Source organism: Pan troglodytes, chromosome 5 (assembly GCF_028858775.2).
Source record: "Pan troglodytes isolate AG18354 chromosome 5, NHGRI_mPanTro3-v2.0_pri, whole genome shotgun sequence".
NCBI lineage: Eukaryota > Metazoa > Chordata > Mammalia > Primates > Hominidae > Pan > Pan troglodytes.
This window is the reverse complement of record NC_072403.2, coordinates 32,048,756-32,072,476: the sequence shown is the minus strand read 5'-3', so window position 1 is coordinate 32,072,476 and position 23,721 is coordinate 32,048,756. Positions and strand designations below refer to the sequence as shown.

General features: G+C 42.7%; 2 protein-coding genes and 1 long non-coding RNA gene across 5 annotated transcripts in view; 1 reads left to right on the top strand and 2 right to left on the bottom strand.

Annotated features, from left to right (window-relative positions):
- Positions 1-23,721, bottom strand: part of LOC134810327 (uncharacterized) — an 84,563-nt gene that overhangs the window by 608 nt on the left and 60,234 nt on the right. The gene's annotated exons all lie outside the window — the stretch shown is intronic.
- Positions 6,887-16,383, bottom strand: HFE (homeostatic iron regulator). 3 transcript variants are annotated; one of them, NM_001009101.1, is made up of 6 exons: positions 16,205-16,280; positions 12,609-12,872; positions 12,124-12,399; positions 10,755-11,030; positions 10,483-10,596; positions 9,489-9,529 (listed from the first exon to the last, which is right to left on the bottom strand). In NM_001009101.1, exons 1-6 carry the CDS (start codon positions 16,278-16,280, stop codon positions 9,489-9,491), a joined length of 1,047 nt encoding a protein of 348 aa, NP_001009101.1. The 3 variants fall into 3 exon arrangements, with proteins under 3 accessions (XP_016810113.2, XP_016810114.2, NP_001009101.1); XM_016954624.4 differs by lacking the exon at positions 12,609-12,872 and having other exon boundaries at positions 6,887-9,529; positions 16,205-16,383; XM_016954625.3 differs by lacking the exon at positions 12,124-12,399 and having other exon boundaries at positions 6,887-9,529; positions 16,205-16,287.
- On the top strand, positions 12,399-17,429 carry LOC112209452 (uncharacterized). Its single transcript, XR_002944205.3, has 3 exons — positions 12,399-12,586; positions 12,679-12,990; positions 15,559-17,429. It is a non-coding gene; the product is annotated as an uncharacterized LOC112209452 (long non-coding RNA).

Below are 23,721 nucleotides of genomic sequence, written 5' to 3'. Positions count from 1 at the left end.
TTTGCAAGTTGAATGCGCTGTATTCCTGTCAGCTTAATGACGCTAAGCACAGCCCCATTCCACATTTCTTTTTATTTCCACTTGCTAACTAATAAATTACGGAATAGTTTATTGGGGAACATACAAATAATGTTTAAAGGAGGTCAGATTTATAGGTCAAGGGATTTACCCTCCCAATCATTTTAATATTTTTATTTAAAACAGGCATTTTGATGGCCTTCTCTGTGCTGGACAAGGTATAAGTTTGGCTATGAAGTTTCACTCCTAAAGACCCTATGTTTTGGGAAGGCAAAAAGGTAGCCAAATAATTGCAAATTAAAACCTCATAAGTGCAAACTTCTTCCTCGTCACCTTCCCTATCTCGATTCAAATATTTGTTGAATGACTCATTTTTCTGCAAAAGTCTGAGAGAGACAGGGAATATAAACTTAAGTCTGGATAATATGTTTTCTCGGGACGCTCTTCCTGGTCTGCTGTGCCTGTTTGCTGTGCCTGAAATTCCAAACACTCTTCTCTTCCCTCCGTTTTTAATCCCCTTTCAACTTGCTCCAGCTTTAGAGAAAAGAACATACGTTTTGTACAGTTGGGGATTAATTGAAGTGTAGGGCTAATACTTGATTAAGGTCATTACAAAAGCTACAGGGTCTTCCTCTGGGAGGTTTTTGTGATAAGATTATTGGTGTTAAAATAAGGCTAATCCCCTTGAAAAATAAATAGAATGGCAGAATTGGGTTTGAATGTGGTTTGAAGAAAGGGACTTCTCAATTCAAAATTTTATTCTTAGCTTCCTGCGGGAGCTTTCCAGAATGCCCATAAGATCCACTTTTGTTTAAAAAACAAAAACAACCCCACCCACCACTCTCTGGTTAATAAATGAATTTCTATTGGGAATATTTAGAATGGGGCTGTGGCCTGTGAGAGACATTATACAGTAACCTCAGACTTGCTCACATGAAGAGAAGAAATCCAGGAATGGAGAAAAAAGACCCAGGAAAGGCCAGAATGCTCTACATGTCATATTGTTTGTATCACTTCTGAAATAATTGATTACATTCTTCTGCCCCACATTGAGTTCTTAGGTTCTTCCACTCACTGTCCACATGCCACAACACAGACCTTATAACTAGAGACTTAGTTAGGAAGAAATGTCAAACATTACAGAGAAAAAATGCAGAGTCTGAGATCATAAGTAAAACTCTGAAATCTCAACATGCCTTTTAATTCATGAAAATAAAAAATATAGCAGCATATGCAATATGATAATTCTCTGAAAACATACATCATGTGAACTACCCTGGAACACATCTCGCCAAGTGCCATCTTCATTTAAACCAGAGGTCTAGGATGCCTTTCCTTTATTTTGCCTATTATATCATTTATAAAACCCCATTTTTATTTTGATATTTTATTTACTTTCTATTTCCTGCTCCTAATATCTCCTTTCTAAACTTTTCTCAATGACAGTGACTCAAAAACAATGAATGTCAGAACAAATATTTAAAGGATCTATACATGTAGATATATATATTTAAAATGGATTCTTCCACTCTGGGAAGAATTCAGGCCTGCTCAATCTTATGGTTAGGGAGAGATTAGGCTCACTCGCCTAATCTGTATGGCTTCTCATTCGCTTTCCATTTCACCTTCCTCTCACCCATCAGATCAAACTCATTCATTGAACAAGAGACCTAAGCCCTTCAGATTAAAACTCTGCAAACAAGTTGTGGTTGAGAGGATACATGAAGCATTCGAACAAATAAATCTATGATATTAATCAGAGGTCTTGCCCTGATGCAGTGGCTCACGGCTGTAATCCCAGCACTTCAGGAGGCTGAGTTGGGAGAATCGCTTGAGCTCAGGAGTTCAAGACCATTTTGGGCAACATAGCAAGTCTTCATCTCTACTTAAAAAAAAATAACCAGAGGTCTTATGAAAATATAAATTGTCCAGAACTACCCTCCACAAACTAACTCTCTCAGAATATTCGATATGAGGAATGAAATATGGCGTGTGTGTGTATGTGTGTGTGTGTGTGTGTGTGTATGCACCTATATATGGCACCTGTATATTCAACAAACAATTCTGATAATTGGCCAGGGTTGAGAATGACTAGCAGCCCAGCATACACTATCAGTTTTAAGTATATAATTGCGCTTTAGTAAAATGTAAAGAAATCCCAGAGTAGAAATACTTTTGAGCTATATTACAGGTGAGAAAATGCATAAGTATAGTCTCACCCAACTTAGACTATGGGGGCTTTATAATGTCACAACAGTTGTTTCCAGGCATTTGGGGACATCACCACTGGTCTTGGGCAAGAAACTTCTCTAGCCAATGGCTGATTTATCTCACTCCCATCTAAGGCTTCACTGCATTTCTCTTTTTCAGCAACCTAACTTATTTAAAAATATCCATTTTCTGATTCATTTTTTTCTGAATTAAACTGTCAGTACCATTGGCACACCTTTGGTTCCGTAGCATACCTGTGTCTCTGCTGTGGTTTTTTTTACCTCCACTCCTTACTTTTCTAGAAAAAAATCTCTGCTTTTTCTTTTCAGTTTAAATTATTTCACAAAAAGTTTTCTTGACTTGCACTTCCTAGGCTTGCTGTCCTTGTGTGGGCACTCTCCCATAAACACTATTAATACACTTCGATTTGTTAAAAATAAAGATATCTGGACAGAAAATTTCTTTTCTTTTTTTAAGTTTTTAAAATTTTTAATGTTTATTTTTTTCCTAGACTGGAGTACAGTGGCACCATGATGGCTCATGGTAGCCTACACTTCCCCGGGCTCAAGTGATCCTCCCACCTCAGCCTCCCAAGTAGCTGGGACTACAGGTGTGCACGACCACACCTGACTAATTTTGTTTGTTTGTTTGTTTTGTTTTTTGAGATGGAGTTTCGCTCTTGTTGCCCAGGCTGGAGTGCAATGGTGGGATCTCGGCTCACCGCAACCTCTACCTCCCAGGTTCAAGCAATTCTCCTGCCTCAGCCTCCCGAGTAGCTGGGATTACAGGCATGCATCACCACGCCCGGCTAATTTTGTATTTTTAGTAGAGACGGGGTTTCTCCATGTTGAGGCTGGTCTCGAACTCCTGACCTCAGGTGATCTGCCCGCCTCAGCCTCCCAAAGTGCTGGGATTACAGGCGTGAGCCACCACGCTCGGCCACTAATTTTGTATATTTTGTAGAGATGGGCTTTCCCTGTGTTGTCCAGGCTGGTCTTGAATTCCTGGGCTTAAGTGATCTACCCACCTTGTCCTCCCAAAATGCTAGGATTACTGGCGTGAGCCACCAGGTCTGGCTGGAAAGATAATTTCTAACATTATCCTCTCTTAAACATTTGTTTCAAAAATTTTACAAACATGAGAGTAATTAAATTTGATTTTCAAAATTCCCTTGAATACTTTCTTAATAGCACACAGAAAGCACAAAGTATTTTACATTTGTTTTAATGATGAAATTGTGAACCCAAACTTACACAAAGAAAAACCCGTAACATTATACCCATACTTAAAACAGATGCCCTCATATACATAGTAAAACTCTTGGGGGCAGTAGTGAAGTTGGTTATTTACTGTTTTATGAAAGTGCCATTCAGCCAGGTGCAGTGGCTCATGACTGTAATCCCAGCACTTTGGGAGGTCGAGGCAGGCCGATCACGAGGTCAGGAGTTCGAGACTAGCCTGACCAAAATGATGAAACCCTGTCTCTACTAAAAATACAAACATTAGCTGGGCGTGGTGGTGTGTGCCTGTAGTCTCAGCTACTCAGGAGGCTGGGGCAGGAGAATCGCTTGAACCTGGGAGGCGGAGATTGCAGTGAGCCGAGATCGCACCACTGCCCTCCAGCCTGGGAGACAGGGCGAGCTCCGTCTCGAAAAAAAAAAAAACAAAAAAGTGCCGTCATGGTGACTCAGTTTTAAGGAATAAATCAAGGATATTTAACTCAATAGACTACAGTTAGCTAACGTGACTTGCACTGAAAGTTATACGAATATTGGTACTTATTCCCCTGCCCCCAAAGTATGAATTAAAGACTCCAAAATTCTTTTTAGAATCTTCAGAGTAAAAGCTAGAATTTGATTTTTTTAAATAATAAAAAAATACTTTGTATCTAAATCTGGTGTATAAAATAACTTGGTGGATGATGCTTCAAGGCTATCCATCCCCAAATTTCTCCCTGAATGATAAAGAGAATAAATGAATATGTCAATTCAAAAGTTAGAAATTTGGCCGGGCACGGTGGCTCACTCCTGATAATCCTTTCGGACGCTGAGGTGGGTGGATCGCATGAGCTCCGGAGTTCAAGACCAACCTGGGCAACATAGCCAGAACCCGTTTCAATAAATAATAGAAAAAAATGAGCCAGGCGTGGTGGTCCCAGCTACTCAGTAGGCTGAGGTGGGAGGATCACTTGAGCTCAGGAGGTCGAGACTGCAGTGAGCCGTGATCGCAGTACTGCACACCAGCCTTGGTGTCAGACTGAGACCCTGTCTCAACAACAACAAAACAAGTTAGAAATTTGGCTGGGCGCGGTAGCTCACGCCTGTAATCCCAGCACTTTGGGAGGCCAAAGAGGGCGGATCATTTGAGGTCAGGAGTTCGAGACCAGCCTGGCCAACATGGTGAAACTCCATCTCTACTAAAAATACAAAAAAAATTAGCCGTGCATGGTGGCATGCGCCTGTAGTCTCAGCCACTTGGGAGGCTGAGGCAGGAAAATCACTTGAACCCAGGAGGCAGAGGTTGCAGTGAGCCGAGATCATGCCACTGCATTCCAGCCTGGGTGATAGAGTGAGACTCCATCTCGAGAAAAAAAAAAAAATTCTGTATGAACGGAACAAAATATCCTTAAATTTTAAAATACATCTGAAAGATATTTCAAAATATTTAGGAAAAAAATTATAGGGATCAGGCAAATTCTGAGATTCCTTTTTCCCTGCAGCAAACATTAGGATTGCTGCTGTTCCTAAAAACATGGTAACTGTTGCCACACCGTATGTTTCCTTGGCTCAGACATAAGGTTGTGTAGTTGTTATTCCAGAATGGCTAGAATAAAAATCCAGCACAATCATTTTCTTCAGCAAGTTAACTAACCTCTCTGTGCCTTGGTTTCATAACAGCAACATAAGCATAACAGAATAGCAGCAATAGCTCCTACCTACCTCATGAGATTCTTTGAAGGAATTAAATTAAGATTCAGAACACAGCCTAATATCTAGTAAGTAATAATAATTGGCTAAAAAAATTTTCTTAAGATTATATATATTCATGGGGTACAAGTACAATTTTGCTACATTAATATATTGCATTGTGGTGAAATCAGGGCCTTCAATCCATCCCGGAAAAAAAAAAGTTTTTGAAAAGATTTCTGCCATGGAAAACTTTTAATGTACAAATTCATCCATCCAAGAAATAGAAAATATATAAGTATCAACTCCAAATCCACCATATCTATCTCTTCTACACCTTAAACAATTACTCAGAAATAGAATGCTTGAGATACCAGAATGCATGCATATCAAGTAATAAATGTATGCAGGATGTCAAGGCATCCTAGGCTTTCAAATAAAATTGTCATACAAAATACTTTAATATTGTAGTAACATTCTACATGTTAGAGTGTAGAAGTTAATCGCTGATGCAAAAAACGAAAAGAACACATTATACCCAAAGCCTACAGAGAGAATCACAATTACAAATATCAGCCTGCATGTGAAAATCTTTAATTTGAAAGTCAGAAATATTTAAATGATAGTCATTGTTAAATCAGATTGTGGTTTGAAAAGAAGTTAGTTTAAAACTGAGTTTATGAAAAATTTGGGGATTTTAGAGACAGTGTTTTGTTTTTAAATGTGTGTGAGTTTGTGAAGAATGTTTTATAAAATACTGACAGTATTATAAGATGACATTATTATAATACAACATAAGAATTTTGGCCTGTACCTCTCAGCAGTCCTCAATCACCTGCTGTACTTGACTCAATGATTATCAGAGTGGTTTGTTTTCCTTCTGTTGTGTTCCCAGTTCAGGCAGCTCAGCAATGGCCTGTGATTCCAGCAATTCAAATAGCTGGTAAGTAGTTTCTTGTTTGTTTTCTCAAATTTTCAGGGGCTTTTCTCTACAAGTGATTTCCAGTGCACGCCCCTCCACCCATTCTTTATTCCTTTACCTTCAGGAAAACCCTCAGCGCTGCATCTCTGGTCACCGGACCACCGTGGTACGTTTACCTATGGCCACCAGGTGTCACCCTTCTCTTTACTACCATGGTTTGTGAATGGTTTTGCCAGAGGTGAATAAGAATTTAAAATGCAGGTCTTTGATTTTTCAAATGTAGTTGACCTTAAGAATTTATGAATAAAGCCAGAAAAATTAAGCTTAAAAAACACCGAAAGAAAATGAGGACTTAAAATTTCTATTAAAAAAAATTAACAGGCCACAGTTGCTGATGTTTAGTAAATGTGTTAGCGAAATGTGTTACTGTGAAGACTGGGGTGTTTCTTGAAATCTCAGCCCAGGTGAAATAAAACCAATATAAAACAAATGCTTACCTAATGAATTAATTGTAACATATTCCTTATGAGGTAGAAGAGTAAGTGAAGCCTTATAGCAGTCTGCTTTCAGTATAGTACGATATTAAGAGAGAAAGAATTTGTCATATGCTTTCAGAATGGTTTGCTGGTAAAATAACCAATGTCTTACAACTTAGACGACAATGTCCCTAGAGTGAAGAAACACGATTAATTCGGCTACCACAGTTGAATGAAAATATTCCGTAAGACAAAATGTAAAGAAATTAGAAGCAAAATAAATGTCTCCAAAATGACAAAGCGATTAAGTATATACACAAGATGAACAAGAACATCAATAAAATCATGCAGTATACAATACAATGTACATTTATTAAAGTATATGCATTTTTAATGCAACAATAATACTAACAGGTAATAGACAAGTTGTTAATAGTTTTTCACTGGCTAATTAAATAACAGCTTTAATTGTATTCATTTTATAGCTTTTCTACAATGAGCGTAAATCACATTTACTTTTTTCTACATAACTTTTCTAACCAGAAAAAAAGAAAATGATTTAAAAGAAGAGATGAGATATCTTTGCTAAAATTTAATGCCTAAAGAAGAAACTTCTGAGCTGTATATGGTATCCTGAAGCACCTGCCCTTCAAGACAGAATGCTTGTACCACATTTATGCAGCCAAATGCATGTAGTAACATAAAGTAAACACATGCCATCTGGATATATATATTAAGACTCTTTTGACGGCTGGGCAGGGTGGCTCACACCTGTAATCTCAGCACTTTGGGAGGCCGAGGCAGGCGGATCACAAGGTCAGGAGAGTTCGAGACCAGCCTGGCCAACATGGTGAAACCCCGTCTCTACTAAAAATACAAAAATTAGCCGGGCATGGTGGTGCATGCCTGTAATCCCAGCTACTTGGGAGGCTGAGGCAGGAGAATCGCTTGAACCTGGGAGGCAGAGGTTACAGTGAGCCGAGATCATGCCATTGCACTCCAGCCTGGGCAATAGAGTCTCAAAAAAAAAAAAAAGACTCTTTTGAACATGGTGAACTGATTTCCCAGAATCTAGCAATTCCTGAATGTCCTGGTTAGATTTTTTTTTTTAATGTGCACCGGAACCCCAGTGGCCCCATGGAAGGACCTGGGCATCCTCTAAGCCACTTGGTGGCTTCCATTATACCATCTCAAAATGAGAGAGCTTACTCCACTTCATTGAGGGAAATACCACCAGAGTTCTGACTCCAGAGGCACTGGCCTAGGGAGGACACTGTGTGTGAAGCCCAGCAGGGCCACTAGCTGTCCCCACCAATTACAGTCCTTGCGTAGGGTCCAAAGAAATGAATGCCAAAGAGAGCAACAGAGGAGCAAGGGAGTCACATTCCAGGACCTTCCTTCAGGGACTTTTAAAGGAAACATGACAGCTGAGGATCAGTTGGTTGTTTTCTGCTGTTCCCCTTCATGTGATTCAAGCTCACTCAGAAGAAACACAATGAGACAAGAGAAGAGCCATCTCCTTCCTTCTCTATTTACTCTAGGCATCTAAACTACTGAATGTAGTGGTGTCTGAGATGTATCAAACGGTCAGATTGACTGAGTTTGAAACCTGTTTCTATCACTGACAAGCTATGAGATACTCTATACTTCACTTTTTTTTTTTTCATTTTTTAATTTTAATTTTTATTTTTTTGAGATGGAGTCTCACTCTGTCACCTAGGCTGGAGTGCAGTGGCGCAAACTCGGCTCACTGCAAGCTCTGCCTCCTGGGTTCATGCCATTCTCCTGCCTCAGCCTTCCGAGTAGCTGGGACTACAGGCGTCTGCCACCACGCCCAGCTAATTTTTTGTATTTTTATTAGAGATGGGGTTTCACCATGTTAGCCAGGATGGTCTCGATCTCCTGACCTCGTGATCCACCCACTTTGGCCTCCCAAAGTGCTGGGATTACAGGCGTGAGCCACCGTGCCCGGCCTACTTCACTTTCTTCATTTAAAAAAGAAATGGGGATAATAGTACCTATCTCATAGAATTATTGTAAGAATTGCATGCAGTAATGCATGTAAGTAGGTGCTCAGAAGAGTCGGACACGAAGTAAGTGCTTTTATCATCCTTATCATAATTTTCATTATCAGAACAAGGAGAGACCAGGTAGAAAATTATTGTGATTCTTCAGGTCTGGAATACTAGAGTAGCATCCCAAATGAAGGCACCATTAAACTTTGCAAATCTGTATGACACCTTCATGCCAATTAGAAAAAACACCTCTTCACAACCCCTTTCAAGATATTTGCCTCCTACCTGCTAAAAACACCCATCATACTACCCACAGATAGCCATGATGCTTTTTCTGGGACAGGTGCCTCTTCCATTCGTGCAGTGTACAGCCTTCATAGCTGTGCAACTCACATCACAATCAGATGGAAGAATCCCCAGGGCTTGGTGACAGATGAGTTACTGGGTAACACAGAGAGAGGATTCAAAGGAAAAGTTGAACGGGTCCAGAAAATGCATAGATACATGTGTAAAAATCTGGTAAGGTTATGACTAGCCATGTCCCAGGGTTCAAAGCTTTTCTCAGATGTTAAAATGAATCATGTGAGTCCCCCAAATTTAAGGAGTCCTCTTCCAAAAATAGGAAATGAAATGACATAGGTGTATGTCTCTGAGGTGACGGAGGAAATGAAGGAAGCCTCTAGATGCAGCTTGAGGTTCATGAGAGACAGTTCCAGGGGAGAGGTCACAGCTAGGGATCACTGGCATGCAGGAACTCAGAAACCTAAATGGGGAAATCTTTTTGAGGAAATGAACAGAGAAGGCTAAAATCAAGGAGTTCTTCAGGCAATTTCTATGTTTAGGTTCAACTCTGTCCTGAAACATGAAGAGCTCATAAATGCACTCCCTTTTTGAGTCTCTAGTTTTGTCTCCTTCCCACAATGAGTCTGCAGGCTGCGTGTCACTCACGTTCAGCTAAGACGTAGTGCCCCATGGCTCCTCCTGTGGAGACAAGAGACCCAGGAAAGAGGCATCACAAACCTAGGCATCATCTTGCCTCTTCTCTCTTCCTTATTTTCCTCATTCACCCATCTCAATTTAGACCTGGGCACTATTGGATTTCAAGAACCATTATCTCTCATCTGGAAATGCTTATTGGCTTTCTAACTGGTCTCCTCACCTCTCATCTAACTTCTTAACAACATATTCACCATATAAGGGAGATCGTGGTCCTCCTTTCTTAGGATCCTTCAATGACACCCCAGTGATCATAACCCAATATCCCAAAAGACCCTTGGACTCTGTATGAGCTGGCTTCTTTCTGATTCTCTTTTCCCTACACCACAGATGTTCAGGGAGTAGAAATGCATAATTGGTGAGTGATAGCTACGCAAACTCAGGGTTAAGGTACAGTAATTATTTATAATCTCCCAGTATGCCTTATACTCTCCTACTTGGCATGGTTGCTCCGTCTGTGTAGACCTCCCATCATCTTCAACCTCACCTAATGGAATCTAGCTTCTCCTTCAAGATCCAGAAGGCTTTCTTGATCCCCAGCTGAATGTGATCATTCTTTCCTTTGACACCCTAAGCATTTGCTTCCTGCCTACTTTAGGACCTCATGGGGTCTTCTTTAACTACATTTACTTGCTATCAATTTCATTCCCTACCAGATTTGGGTTCTGAGAATAGCCACAGTGACTTCTCAACCTCAAAGCCCCTGTACTACCTTAAACAGCTCTTGCAAAATAGTAGGTGCTCTGAAGATGTTTGTTGAATTAGAGACTTTCATTCTGGGGAGAACCATTATTTTCTGTCTCCCAGGGAGCTGCTGGTGTCCCCAAAGAATATAAATGAGAAAAATGCTTCCCATGGATGCCAGATCCCCTCTGCCCCTCTTCCCACTGTGCCCTGGGGCAGAGGTACTAAGAGACTTCCCCCTTGTTCCTACTCACTTGAACCCTGCCTCTTCCTTAATATTATGAACAAAATTCCAATGAACAAGATGACGACAAAAACAGCAATTCCACTGATGACTCCAATGACTAGGGTGCCAGACGGTGAGGGCTCTAAAACAGAAAAAGCAAGTTAAAGCCTTTGATTGCCACCCTCAGCCCACCCCCTAACAAAGAGCAGATCCTCATCTCACTGCCATAATTACCTCCTCAGGCACTCCTCTCAACCCCCAATAGATTTTCTCAGCTCCTGGCTCTCATCAGTCACATACCCCAGATCACAATGAGGGGCTGATCCAGGCCTGGGTGCTCCACCTGGCACGTATATCTCTGCTCTTCCCCAGGGGGTACAGCCAAGGTTATCCAGCCCTGGTAGGTCCCATCCCCATTGGGCAATACGTCTTTAGGTTCGAACTCCTTGGCATCCATTGGCTGCTTATCCTTCAGCCACTTCATGGTGATGTTCTGGGGGTAGTAGTTCAGGGCCCGACACCGTAGAGTGGTCACTGAAGAGGTCACATGATGTGTCACCTTCACCAAAGGAGGCACTTGACAGGAAAGAGGAAGGATGAGGAGAGGGGATCTGTTTACCCTTGCCAGGAAGACTGGAACTTTCACTTCCTTCTATAGGTTGGAGGAAGGAAATACCCTTTTCAGAAAAAAACAAGCTACAGGAGAGACACCATTTTGTGTCCTAAGATTGGACTCTAACACAGTGTCACTTGGAGAGCAATCAGATCAGCTTGTTCTCCTCACATGTAAATATACATATCTGTTACCCATGTTCTTTGTTCTGATAGATAAAATTGCCCTTTATGTGCATTGAAAATGATTGAATACAGATGGTCAGTTTCACCTGGGTCAACCTAGGAGGCATTGTTATAAGAAGCGGCCTTGTAAGATAGGTAGCTTCAGTGATTATTGCTATGTTCTATGAAAGAAACTTTTAACCTAAAGGATTCTTCTACTCTGATAAGTGGCCTCACTTGATATTTTGTCCTGGTATTCATATGATAGCTGAGATCTCTGAATTCTCTTTTTTTTTTTTTTTTTTTTTAAGATGGAGTCTCACTCTGCTGCCTAGGCTGGAGTGCAGTGGCGCGATCTCGGCTCAGTGCAACTTCCGCTTCCCAGGTTCAAGCGATGCTCCTGCCTCAGCCTTCCAATTAGCTGGGACTACAGGTGCGCATGACTGTGCCCAGCTAATTTTTGTATTTTTTTAGAGACGGGTTTCACCATGTTGGTCAGGCTGGTCTCGAACTCCTGACCTTGTGACCACCCGCCTCGGCCTCCCAAAGTGCTGGGATTACAGGGGTGAGCCACCGTGCCCGGCCTTGACATTTCTGAATTTTTAACAGGTATAAATATACAAAAGATTATTGGTTAAATAAAAAGCAAGGGCCACAGACACTTCCCTTTGAGCCATATGCATGGAGAAAAGAAATTAAACCCATGACTTGTGGCTGTCTCATACATCTCAATTATAAGGTAGAGACTCTAGGATTGAGAAAGTCCCTTCCCAGAATTTGGAGAGGCACACAGCCTCAGCCACCTCTGAAACTCCAACCAGGGGTTCCGTGCCCTGCATCCTCCTCCACTCTGCCACTAGAGTATAGGGGCAGAAGTGTGTTTCCACCATACCTTGTTGGTCCAAAACACCTCTCCCCAGCTCCAGCAACTGCTGCAGCTGTGCAGGGCAGTCCCTCTCCAGGTAGGCCCTGTTCTGCCTGGCCCGAATCTTGTGCCTTTCCCACTCCAGCTTGGTGGGCCAGGCCCTGGGTTCTGCTGCTCTCCAATCCAGTGTGTCAGGGCAGAATTCAAGGTGGTCCTGCCCATCATACCCGTACTTCCAGTAGCCCTCGGTACTGTTGTCTTCTTGCATTTCACAGCCCAGGATGACCTGCAGGGTGTGGGACTCTGGAAAAATCCCCAGCCTTGTTAACTGCAACTAAAGGAATAGGTCCCTATTTCCACCATCCCCAAGGACCAAATGATCTCAGGAAGCAAATTCCTTCCCTCTTCCCTGCTCCCACAAGACCTCAGACTTCCAGCTGTTTCCTTCAAGATGCATGAAAAGATGAAAAGCTCTGACAACCTCAGGAAGGTGAGGCCCCCTCTCCACATACCCTTGCTGTGGTTGTGATTTTCCATAATAGTCCAGAAGTCAACAGTGAACATGTGATCCCACCCTTTCAGACTCTGACTCAGCTGCAGCCACATCTGGCTTGAAATTCTACTGGAAACCCATGGAGTTCGGGGCTCCACACGGCGACTCTCATGATCATAGAACACGAACAGCTGGTCATCCACGTAGCCCAAAGCTTCAAACAAGGAAAGACCAAGGTCCTGCTCTGAGGCACCCATGAAGAGGTAGTGCAGAGAGTGTGAACCTGGAGACAGAGCAACAGGCCTTAACCATGTGTAGTAGGAGGGGAGCAGGATGTTGAGGCTCCACACACCTGCATCAACTCATACCATCAGCTGTGTCTGGTCCTCATTTTGTGAAGGGTGAGTTGCAGTCCTGTCTTTCTTCCATATGACAGTCCTGGGTGCTCTTTCCTTGTGTGCTTTTCTCTGCCACACGTGGCTGCCACCCCCTCACTCCCCCCAGATCCTATTCCAATACTCATGATTAGACAGACTCCACTAAAGCTGGTGGATTCTAGAAAATGTTAAGGTGTGTCTAGCCATGGTAGTTGAACTCAGGAGTTGGTGCTCAGGGCAAATTAGACCCAAATCCTGAGGAATAATTCCTTCAGTTTTTTGTTTGTTTGTTTGTTTGTTTTTTGAGACAGAGTCTCACTCTATCACCCAGGCTGGAGTGCAGTGGCACAATCTCAGCTCACTGCAACCTGCACCTCCTGGGTTCAAGGGATTCTCCTACCTAAGCCTCCTGAAAACTTGGGACTATAGGCATGCGCCACCACACCAGGCTAATTTTTGTATTTTTAGTAGACATGGGGTTTCACCATGTTGGCCAAGCTTGTCTCAAACTCCTGACCTCAAGTGATCTACCTGCCTCAGCCACCAAAGTGCTGGGATTACAGAAGTGAGCCACCGTGCGCAGCCTTGGTCCTGAATTCTTACACTGAACTGCCTATGTGGCCTCACCACTTGGAAGCCTGACTGGAATCTCAAACTTAACATGTCCAAATGCAGATCCTTGATTTACCCCAAACTGCTCTTTCCTCTGCCTTCACCATCTCAGAAATGGCATTGCCAATTACCCCACTGCTCAGGCCAATAAAATTAAAATAAAGAACAAAGTCAACTTTAACTCTTCTCTTTTTCAGGGGGTCGGGGGAGACAGGGTCTTGCTCTGTCACCTAGGCTGAAGTACAGTGGCACAGTCATGGCTCACTGCAGCCTCAACTTCCTGGGCTCAAGCAATACCCTCCACCTCAGCCTCCCGAGTAGCTAGGATCACAGGTGCATGCCACCACACCCAGCTAATTTTTGTATTTTTTGTAGAGAAGGGGTTTTGCTGTGTTGCCCAGGCTGGTCTTGAACTCCTGAGCTCAGGAATCTGCTCTCCTTGGCCTCCTCCTTGGCATGAGCTACCACACCCAGCCAATTCTTCTCTTTCTCTCACACAACATGGAATCCTTCAGCAACTTCCTTCAGAATATATTCAGGAGACAATGGTTTGTCACTCCCTTTTCTGTTCCTAACCCAGCCCACTCCACTATCTCTTGCCTGGACTGTGTAACAGCTTCCTGGCTGGGCTCCCTGCTTTTACTGTTGCTCCCTTCATTCTGCTTTCCACATAGCAGCCAGAGCAATCTTTTAAAAGCCTGTGACAGATCACTGTTACTCCTTGGCTAGAATTCACACCACAGCCTACAGGCCCCTGCACGACCTTGTTTGTGGCTCCTCTTCTGAGCCCATTACCTACTTCTTGGCCTCTACTCCCCAGCACTACTTGTTTATTTTTTTCAACCCGAGCTTCTTAACCAGGAGTTTGTCTCCTAGGTGACATGTGGCAAAGTTTAGAGACATTTTTGGTTGTCAAGACTGGGGGAGTGCTCCTAGCACCTAGTGAGTAGGGAGGACAGGATACTGCTAGACATCCTACATGCAGATGGTAGTCCCCCTTCCCACCCCCACGCCGCCCCCCCCCCCCCCCCCCCCCCCACACACACACATGAGTAGTGCTGAGAAAACCTGCTTTTTAATCCAACTTGCCAGGCCCTCAGTTTGCCTGGGAAATACTGCTCCCAGTCAATATCATTCTTATTTCCTTCATGTCTCTGCTCAAGTGTCAGCCCCAGAGTGACTTGCCCTGACTTCTCTGCTTCTCACAACACCCATGGTTTCCTGATGTTGTATATCTTTCTGCTCATTTGCTTATTGTCATCTCTCCCACTAGAATGCAAAATATCAAAGGGTAAAGACTTGTTTCCCTGCTCTCTCCCTTGGGGCTTGAACAGTGCAACACATGGCTGGGACTCATTTACACTTGTAAACAATGAATATTTCTGCTCAACATGAAATTTTATTATTCAACCTCTAATGCAGTGTGATGTTTAAGAATCATAGCTATGAAGTGGAGACATGAGCTCTGCTACCAAAGCCCAGTGTACCATTGAATAAATTTGCCAGGAAGCAGGCCGTGCCATGCCTCATTCTTGTCATGTGTAAAATGTGGATACACGTAGTACCAAAACTCAAAGTGCTGTGCTGAGGCCGGCGTGTGACCCACAGAACACTGTGCTACACTACAGGGCAAAATCACTGTCAACTAAGATTAGAAGCAGCTGTAGTACTTGAAATAACATCAGAAAACCAGATTATTTATGTTCTTTGTAACCTGAAAAGAGTTACATAATCTGAATTCCAGTTAACTTCTAGTAAAATAAACGTATTATTAGCTCCTACCTCCCTATGCCTAGTGAAAATCAAATAAGATCAGATATGAATGTAACTTAGAACTGAGTGCATTGCTTACATGTCCATTATCAGTACTTTGTAGAGAGGCCTCTTAATTACACAGCACATTGCAAATCAATAAAGCCTGGCCGAAAAGAGAATTGTTCAGTTCAAACGTTCAAAACTAACATATACTTAATTTTCCAGGCAAAAGAACAATTGCCAAGAGTGGGGAAAGGCCCGAGGTAGGCCTCTCTCAGGAGCCTCCCACCCTAGAGACCTCCACCCCAGGTCTCACCAAAAGTGGGTGGAATGGTGAAGAATTCAGATCCCCAACGCCACTCTTTCGCGCCCCCACCGCCCAACGCATTCGTTCTGAGGTGGAAACCCCGTGCGGATCCTGCTGTGGGTTTGCTCAGCCTTCTCGGCAAGCACTCAGGGAAGAACTTCCTGTTTGGAGATGACTGGGGAAAAAACTGCACAGCTGACATTGGAAATAAACCCGAGTTCCAGGTCCAAGGAGCCCCAGGCTTAGCTCAGCTCAAGTGAGGAACTACGAGATTTATTTAAAAGCATTCTGGTTGGGGGAAGGGAGTGGGCGGTTCCAAAAGTCACTCCGCAGAGCCGGGACAGCCGGGGGAGGGGGCAGGTCCTGGGGCGAGGGACCCCTATCTGCAGTTCAGTGGTAGGCACTCCCTCACGGGGTCTGGACGCAGAAAGTAGGGAGAGGGGCTTGCGGATAGGGTTGAGCAGGTCCTCCAAAGTTGGCAAACTCCCAAGCGCAAAGAAAAAGCTAGTTTCGATTTTTCCACCCCCGCCGCGCCCCTAGTTCGCCCGCAGCCCTCGGACTCACGCAGCAAGCGCCCCTGCAGGACCGCGGTCTGCAAAAGCATCAGGAGGAGAAGCGCCGGCCTGGCTCGCGGGCCCATTTCCCCAGCTCTGGCCGCACGTCCCCGTTAAATCTCCACTTCTTTTGGGGGGCGGGGAAACGGGGATGGCTCCAGAAGTCACCCTACAGCTATTGCCTAGGCTCAGGAGATGCCCAGTAAAACTTCCTGGTGAAAAGCAACAGGTCTTTCAGAACTTTAGTTCTCTCTCTCCTACAGCAGAAGGTACCTGCTTGTGAAACACTAGGTGATCCAGTGTCCCCCTTGGTTTTTAAATCCTGAAGGGGTGTTGTTGACTGGGGAAAGTAGCTTCGCAATGTTCTGATCTGAACTTTAGATATTTAAATATTTATGATTTTCAAAATTCAATCATACATTTAAAAATTTTATCTCAACCTTAGACCAACTTATGTCTTATTTGACTTAGAAATATAAAGCTTTTTCATTTTGTCTTTTGATTCAAATTAATTAAGTCATAACATTAACCAATTAGATCCTACTGAAACACCTTCCACAGCCTTCATAATTGAATTATCTGACAAGTGTTTCACAAACTTTACAGTATTGGGATTATCTGGAGAATGATTAAACATATTGAGGCCTGCTCCTAACCCCAGACACACTGATTTAATGGGTAATTGTTAGGTAGTTAGACATTAGCAGTTGGGAGGGGATGACAGAAGAGAGCGGAAAGGCTGTCACTAAGACAGCCACTGGCCCACCTAAGTTCAGGCCCAAGACTACCCTAATGCCACCCTAAGGGATGGAGTTTATGATAAAGTCTGTGGCCAAAATATCCTGGAGAAAGAGAAAGGAGGGTACAGGTGGAAATTCCCTAAGGTGGCACATGCCCAACAACACAAAAGCCTGTCTTCAAGTTCACCCCAAGTTCATCATACCATCATTATAATAGAATTTACATACAGTTTTGCCCCCCATCCCTGGGAGGCTTTTCTTAACGAATTATAGGTAAGACCATGCACAGTTTAATTTTAGATTGTATAGCTATAAACTTCAATCAAATAACATCATCCTGTCACTCAGATACAGCCCAAACCTCAACTCCTCCCCACAAACCCCATAAAAGCACCTTGAGCTCTGTAAAGAAGTGCTGAGTTCACTTCGCAGAAATAAGCCCGCTGTCCCTCAGAGTGTATTATTGTGCTTCAATAAACTTTGCTTTAAGCTTGCATTTTGGTGTTAGTTTGTAGTTCTTTGCTCACTATCACAAGAACTGAGATTGCTGGTTCAGAGCTCCAGCTATAATAATCTCCTCGGTTAAAGGATCCATCCCAATGCATAATTCCCAGTAACAGTTTGGGATGCCACCTGGGCAATGGGATTTTAAAAGCTTTCCTCCTCCCTCAACGAAGTTTGGGAATTATTGCCTTAGACATTTCAAACCATATTAATAAATTTAATACACCTGATTTGCTCCAAACCTTTACATATCTAGCAAATTCAACAGGCATTATTTTTGTAAGCGTGTATGCAAATTTTGGCAATTCAAGAAAATCACACAGGATATCAGGGCCTCGACTGTAGGCGAACAGATACAATAACATTGGAAACATGTAGAATATTGATGATGGGCACATTGGGGCTGATAGTACTATTCCTTTTTTTCAATTTTTGGTAAGATATAATTAGCATACCATATAATTCATCTATGTAAAATGCAAAAATTGGCCCAGCTCAGTGGCTTACGCTTGTAATCCCAGCACTTTGGGCGGCCGAGGAAGGCAGATCACCTGAGATCAGGGGTTCGAGACCAGCCTGGCCAACATGGTGAAACCCCGTCTTTACTAAAAATACAAAAATTAGCCGGGCGTGATAGCAGGCAACTGTAATCCCAGCTTCATTAGAGAGAGATTAGGAGAATCACTTGAACCCGGGAGGCGGAGGTTGCAGTGAGCTAAGATCGTGCCATCGAACTCCAGCATGGGAGACAAGAGCAAGACTTCATCTCAAAAAAAAAAAATTAGCTGGGTGTGGTGGCATGCACCTGTAATTCCAGCTACTCGGGAGGCTGAGACAGGAGAATCGCTTGAACCTGGGAGGCGGAGGTTGCGGTGAGCCGAGATCATGCCATTGCACTCCAGCCTGGGCAACAAGAGCGAAACTCCGTCTCAAAAATAAAATAAATAAAATAAAATGCAAAAATTAATGGATTTTAGTATATTTACAGAGATGTGCAACCATTACCAAAATTTTACATTTCTATCTCCCCAAAGAGAAACCATGTTCCCCTAATTCAGTACCCTTAATTCATCGCCTCCCAGATTCCTCCATTCTCCTCCTCCTCCCCTCCCAGCCCTAGACAATCTTTAATCTACTTTCTTTCTATTTGGAACATTTAGTATACATAGAGGCATATAATATATTGCTTTGCCGTGACTGGCTTCTTTCATTTAGCATAATGTTTTTATGTATGTTTTTCATGGACCAATAATATCTATTATAAGGACATACCACAACATATTTTATTTATTCATTCATCAGCTGATGGACATTGGTTTCTTTCTACTTTATGGCTATTGGGAATAGTGCTGTTATAAACATTTATGTACAAGTTTTTTTGTGGACTTATGTTTTGATTTCTTTTGGTTATATATCTAGAAGTGGGTTTGCTGGGTCATATGGTAACACTGTTTAACCTTTTGAGGAATTGCCACATTCTTTTCCAAAGTAAGCATTTTATCCTCCTATCAGCAGTGTATGAGAGTTCTGATTTCTCTCCATCTTTGCCTGGGTTTTTGAATCAGGGCCCCAGATAGGACAAAAATGTGGTTATTCAGTTGTTCCACCATCACTTGTTGAGAAGACTCTTTTTTCATTGAAGTGTTTTGGCACCCTTATCAAAAATCAATCTACCATAAATGTGAGAGTTTATTTCTGGAGTCTCAATTTTATCCCATTATGCTATAATCTATAATCCTATCTTTTTTTTTTTTTTTTTGACAGAGTCTCACTCTATTGCCCAGGTTGGAGTGCAGTGGCCCAATCCCGGCCACTGGCTCCTCCTCCCAGGTTCAAGCAATTCTCCTGCCTCAGCCTCCCAAGCAGCTGGGATTACAGGTACCTGCCACCATGCCTGGTTAATTTTTGTATTTTTAGTGGAGACGGGGTTTCACCATGTTGGTCAGGCTGGTCTGGAACTCCTGACCTCAGGTGATCTGCCCACCTCAGCCTCCCAAAGTGCTGGGATTACAGGCATGAGCCACCACACCCAGACTATAATCCTATCTTTATGTCAGGACTACACTGTCTTGATTACTATAGCTTTGTAGTAAGTTGAATTCAAGAAGTTTCTCAACTTCAAATTTGATCTTTTTTTGGAAGACTATATTAGCTATTCTCAGTCTGCTGAATTTCCCTAGGAATTTTAGGATCTATTATCAATGTCTATTCTATTTTTGTATATGTTTTAATATTTTCATAAGAAACTTTTTTCATTTAAACTTTTTTTTTTAAGAAAAATAGTGAAAATCAGAACACTGGGGGTCAGGCGCATTTAACAGGCAGAAGAAGAATAAAAACTTGTCATATAAACAAAAAAGAAATGACCAATCACATTCTGGAAGCCATGGAGTGGTTATAGGTGCCAAAGGCTGCAGAGAAATGGTGTCAGATATACCTGAAAATTGTCCATTGTATTTGGCCATTAAGAGACTTAGAAGACTTAAGCCATAGATTGCTCAGTGAGACCCCGAGGGCAAATGGTCTGAAGGTGAATAGATCATTTCACCTTTAAGAGAGCAGGTAGGAAGCTATAAATCCAGGATTAAAAAGTTGACTGAACTGTTAAGGAAGAAACTCTAATCTTGAGCCACCCCATCCTGGCTCCACGTTCTGCTGCAAGCAAACAGAAATGCTGAAATTCAACACTCACAAAGGCTGGTAAGCTGGAAATGACATAAATTACTCCTGGGAAAGTCAGATTTAGAATTAGGCCATATTTGTTGGGGTTCAGATTTTCATGTACACTTGGGAAAGGGTTTAGCTTATAGGCACATGCATGAAGGGAACTGGTATAGGGCTGTGTTCATAAGGTCAAGAGTTGAAGGCCAGGCATGGAGGCTCTTGCCTGTAATCCCAGCACTTTGGGAGGCCGAGGCAGGAGGATGGCTTGAGCCCAGGAATTCAAGACCAGCTTGGGAAACATAGGGAGATGCTGTCTTCACAAAACAATTAAAAAATAAAATTAGTCAGGTGTGGTGGCACACACTTGTGGTCCCAGCCACTCAGGAGGTTGGAAAGATCACTTAAGCCTGGGACATTGAGGCTGTAGTGAGCCATGATAGTGCTACTGCACACCAGTCTAGGTGACAGAATGAGACCCTGTCTCAAAAAAAAGAGCTGTATCCACAACCCAGGAAAGTGGTTGAAGCTCTACTTTTCTCTGTAAACCTAATAAAGAATAGAGTGACAAATGTGTGCTGTGGAAAGAAATGGGGTGAGAGCTACGTAGATGCAAAACAATACATCCCCACATACCACTTGTTAATCATCCTTTTCCACCCACTTATGAGATGAATTGCATCTCCCCAAAAGATACTCTGTCCTAACCCTCAGTACCTGTGAACCTGACCTTATCTGGAATACGGTGAGTTCACTGGTTAAGAAGAGATTATAGTGGAATAGGGTGAGTCCTCCAACCAATGACTGGGGTCCTCACAGACACAGAGGGATGATTGCCAGGTAGAGATGGAGGCAGAGATTGGAGTTATGCTGCCACAAACGGAACACAGGAAGCTGCTAGAAGTGGAAACAGGCAAGAAAGAATCCTTCCCCAGAGGCTACAGAGGGATCTTGGCCCTGATAATACCTTGATCTCAACTGCCCTACGTAACTGTGAGAGAATAAATTTCTTTTGTTCTAAGCCACCCAGTTGATGGTACTTTGTTACAGCAGCCCTAAGGAACTTGATATACATTTCTTTTACTGTCATAGAAGTTTTGAATCTTTTAAGTAGGTCTGTACCCTTCCTCCCAGTGTCAACGCATGGAATTCCTCTCCTTGTGCCTTGAAAAGTGAAAGGTGTTTGAACTGGTAATGAAAGAAATCTCAGCATGAGGCCAGATGCTATACCTCACACCTGTAATCTCAGCACTTCAGGAGGATGAGGCGGGCAGATCACTTGAGGTCAGGAGTTCTAGACTACTCTGGCCAACATGGTGAAACCCCATCTCTACTAAAAACAAAAAAAGTTATCCTAACCGGGCATGGTGCCTGTAGTCCCAGCTACTCAGGAGGCTGAGGCAGGAGAATTGCTTGAACCCGGGAGGTGGAGGTTGCAGTGAACTGAGATCACGCCACTGCACTCTAGCCTTGGTGAGAGAGCAAGACTTGGTCTCAAAAAAGAGAAAAGAAAAATGAAATTTCAGCATTATAGAATAAAAATGTTTCCCCTTCCCCCCAAACTTTAAAAAAGCAGAAGTCTGCATCATAAAATGGTCTTTGCCAATGTTATTTTTATTATAACAAAGGAATCTTGCAAGGCTACCAGATCTCAGCAATTGTCACTATGTTCTGTAAAAATCACTTCCTAAAATGTCTGAATTGACTGCTTGTCTCATTTATTTGTTTCTCGTGTCATACTGCAATGGATATCTGTCTTGTTAGTATAAATATTTGTGCATTTTGTTGTTGTTAAAACAGCTTTTTTGGCCTGTCTTCTTCCACCTATGAGGTAATATAAAACTCATGTTTAACACTTATTTTTGTAGCAGGACAAGCCACAGACAAAACCCCTCAGACACTGAGTTAAAGAAGGAAGGGCTTTATTCAGCTGGGAGCTTTGGCAAGACTCACATCTCCAAAAACCGAGCTCCCTGAGTGAGCAATTCCTGTCCCTTTTAAGGGCTTGCAACTCTAAGGGGGTCTGTGTGAGAGGGTCATGATCGACTGAGCAAGTGGGGGTATGTGACTGGGAGCTGCATGCACCAGTAATCAGAACAGAACAGGGATTTTCACAGTGTTTTTCCATACAATGTCTGGAATCTATAGATAACATAACCGGTTAGGTCGGGGGTCAATCTTTAACCAGACCCAGAGTGCAACACCAGGCTGTCTGCCTGTGGATTTCATTTCTGCCTTTTAGCTTTTACTTTTTCTTTCTTTGGAGGCAGAAATTGGGCATAAGACAATATGAGGGGTGGTCGCCTCACTTATTCACCCCCTTTGAGAATCTCACTCATTAGTGGGAGTTCTCACTTTTATTCTCACTACCTATGTCTTCTTGAAAGACAGATTGATAATGATTCATATAGTACACTTGTGCTGAAGCATTTTGGTGAGCTAAGGTAGTGATGAAGCTTTTTATCATTTGGAGAAGTACAGGTAGCAAACAAGGAAGCAGTAAGCAGGTTTCTATTAATATTATAACTCCTATTATAAGAGTTTTAAATCTTCTTAGCACTGGCAACCATTTTTCAAACACGGCCCCAGAATCAAATCCATACCACACCTACATGGGCACATGTGCCACTTTTGTCATATTTCTAACTATGTCTTCAACTACTTGCCCTTAATCATCTATGTGTAGACAGCAATTAGTAAGGTTAAATTTCCTACAGACCCCTCCTTCAGTTGCTAGCAAGTAGTCGAGAGCCAATCCATTTTGGTAGATAGCATTTTGCATCTGAGTTTCTTGCCAGGCCAGAGTAGTCAGGGCTCTGCTGGTCTTATTAGTAATTATTTCTAAGATAGCTTGTAACCGTATGATTCGGTTGAGCATGTAAATGGGGGTCCCGTATCCCCACAAGCCGTCTTGTGCCCAAGTAGCAGGCCCATAATATTGTATGATTCTCTCAGGGGGCCATTCATTATTTTTCCAATTTTCTATAGCTATGCTTTTTTTTTTTTTTTTTGCGGGAAGCATATACAGGGAAGCCCAGGAGTTTGCCTGTCTTTATGGGCAGTAGGAAGAAAGATGGTTTAATAGTGCCAATAACACAACTACCTGCCCACTGGTCAGGTAATTTGGCATAAGCTATACTATGCCCACATATCCAGTATAATCCAGTGGGGGCTGTCCAGTCCCAGTGGGACCCTGGGTGGGTCCACACAGTTTGCAACTTTGGGAATTTACTAAATGGATTTTTCTTAGTGTGGTTTGAACTCCACTAGGTGGCTGTTTTTATAGCACTATTATACAGTTTTTGCCCAAGGCAGCTGAGTCTTCCCACAGGAAGGGTGAAGTCCTTCCCCACTTTTGCTATACAGTATTGTCTAATGATTGAGGCTTTTAGGACCCAGAAGTTATCAGGGTGAGTCTTTTGAGCTGGGAATTTATCAGGAACTGGGTCTGTAGGTACTAATTCTCATGCTTCCCATGGCCATTGATCTCCCATTACAGTTCCTCCACATACATAACATGAAGTGACATTGAGAGACTGGGCTACATGCTCAGCTAATTGCAAAAACAAATTTCTTGTTTTTCCTGGAATTTCTAGTACTGGCACATTCAGTTCATCATAAG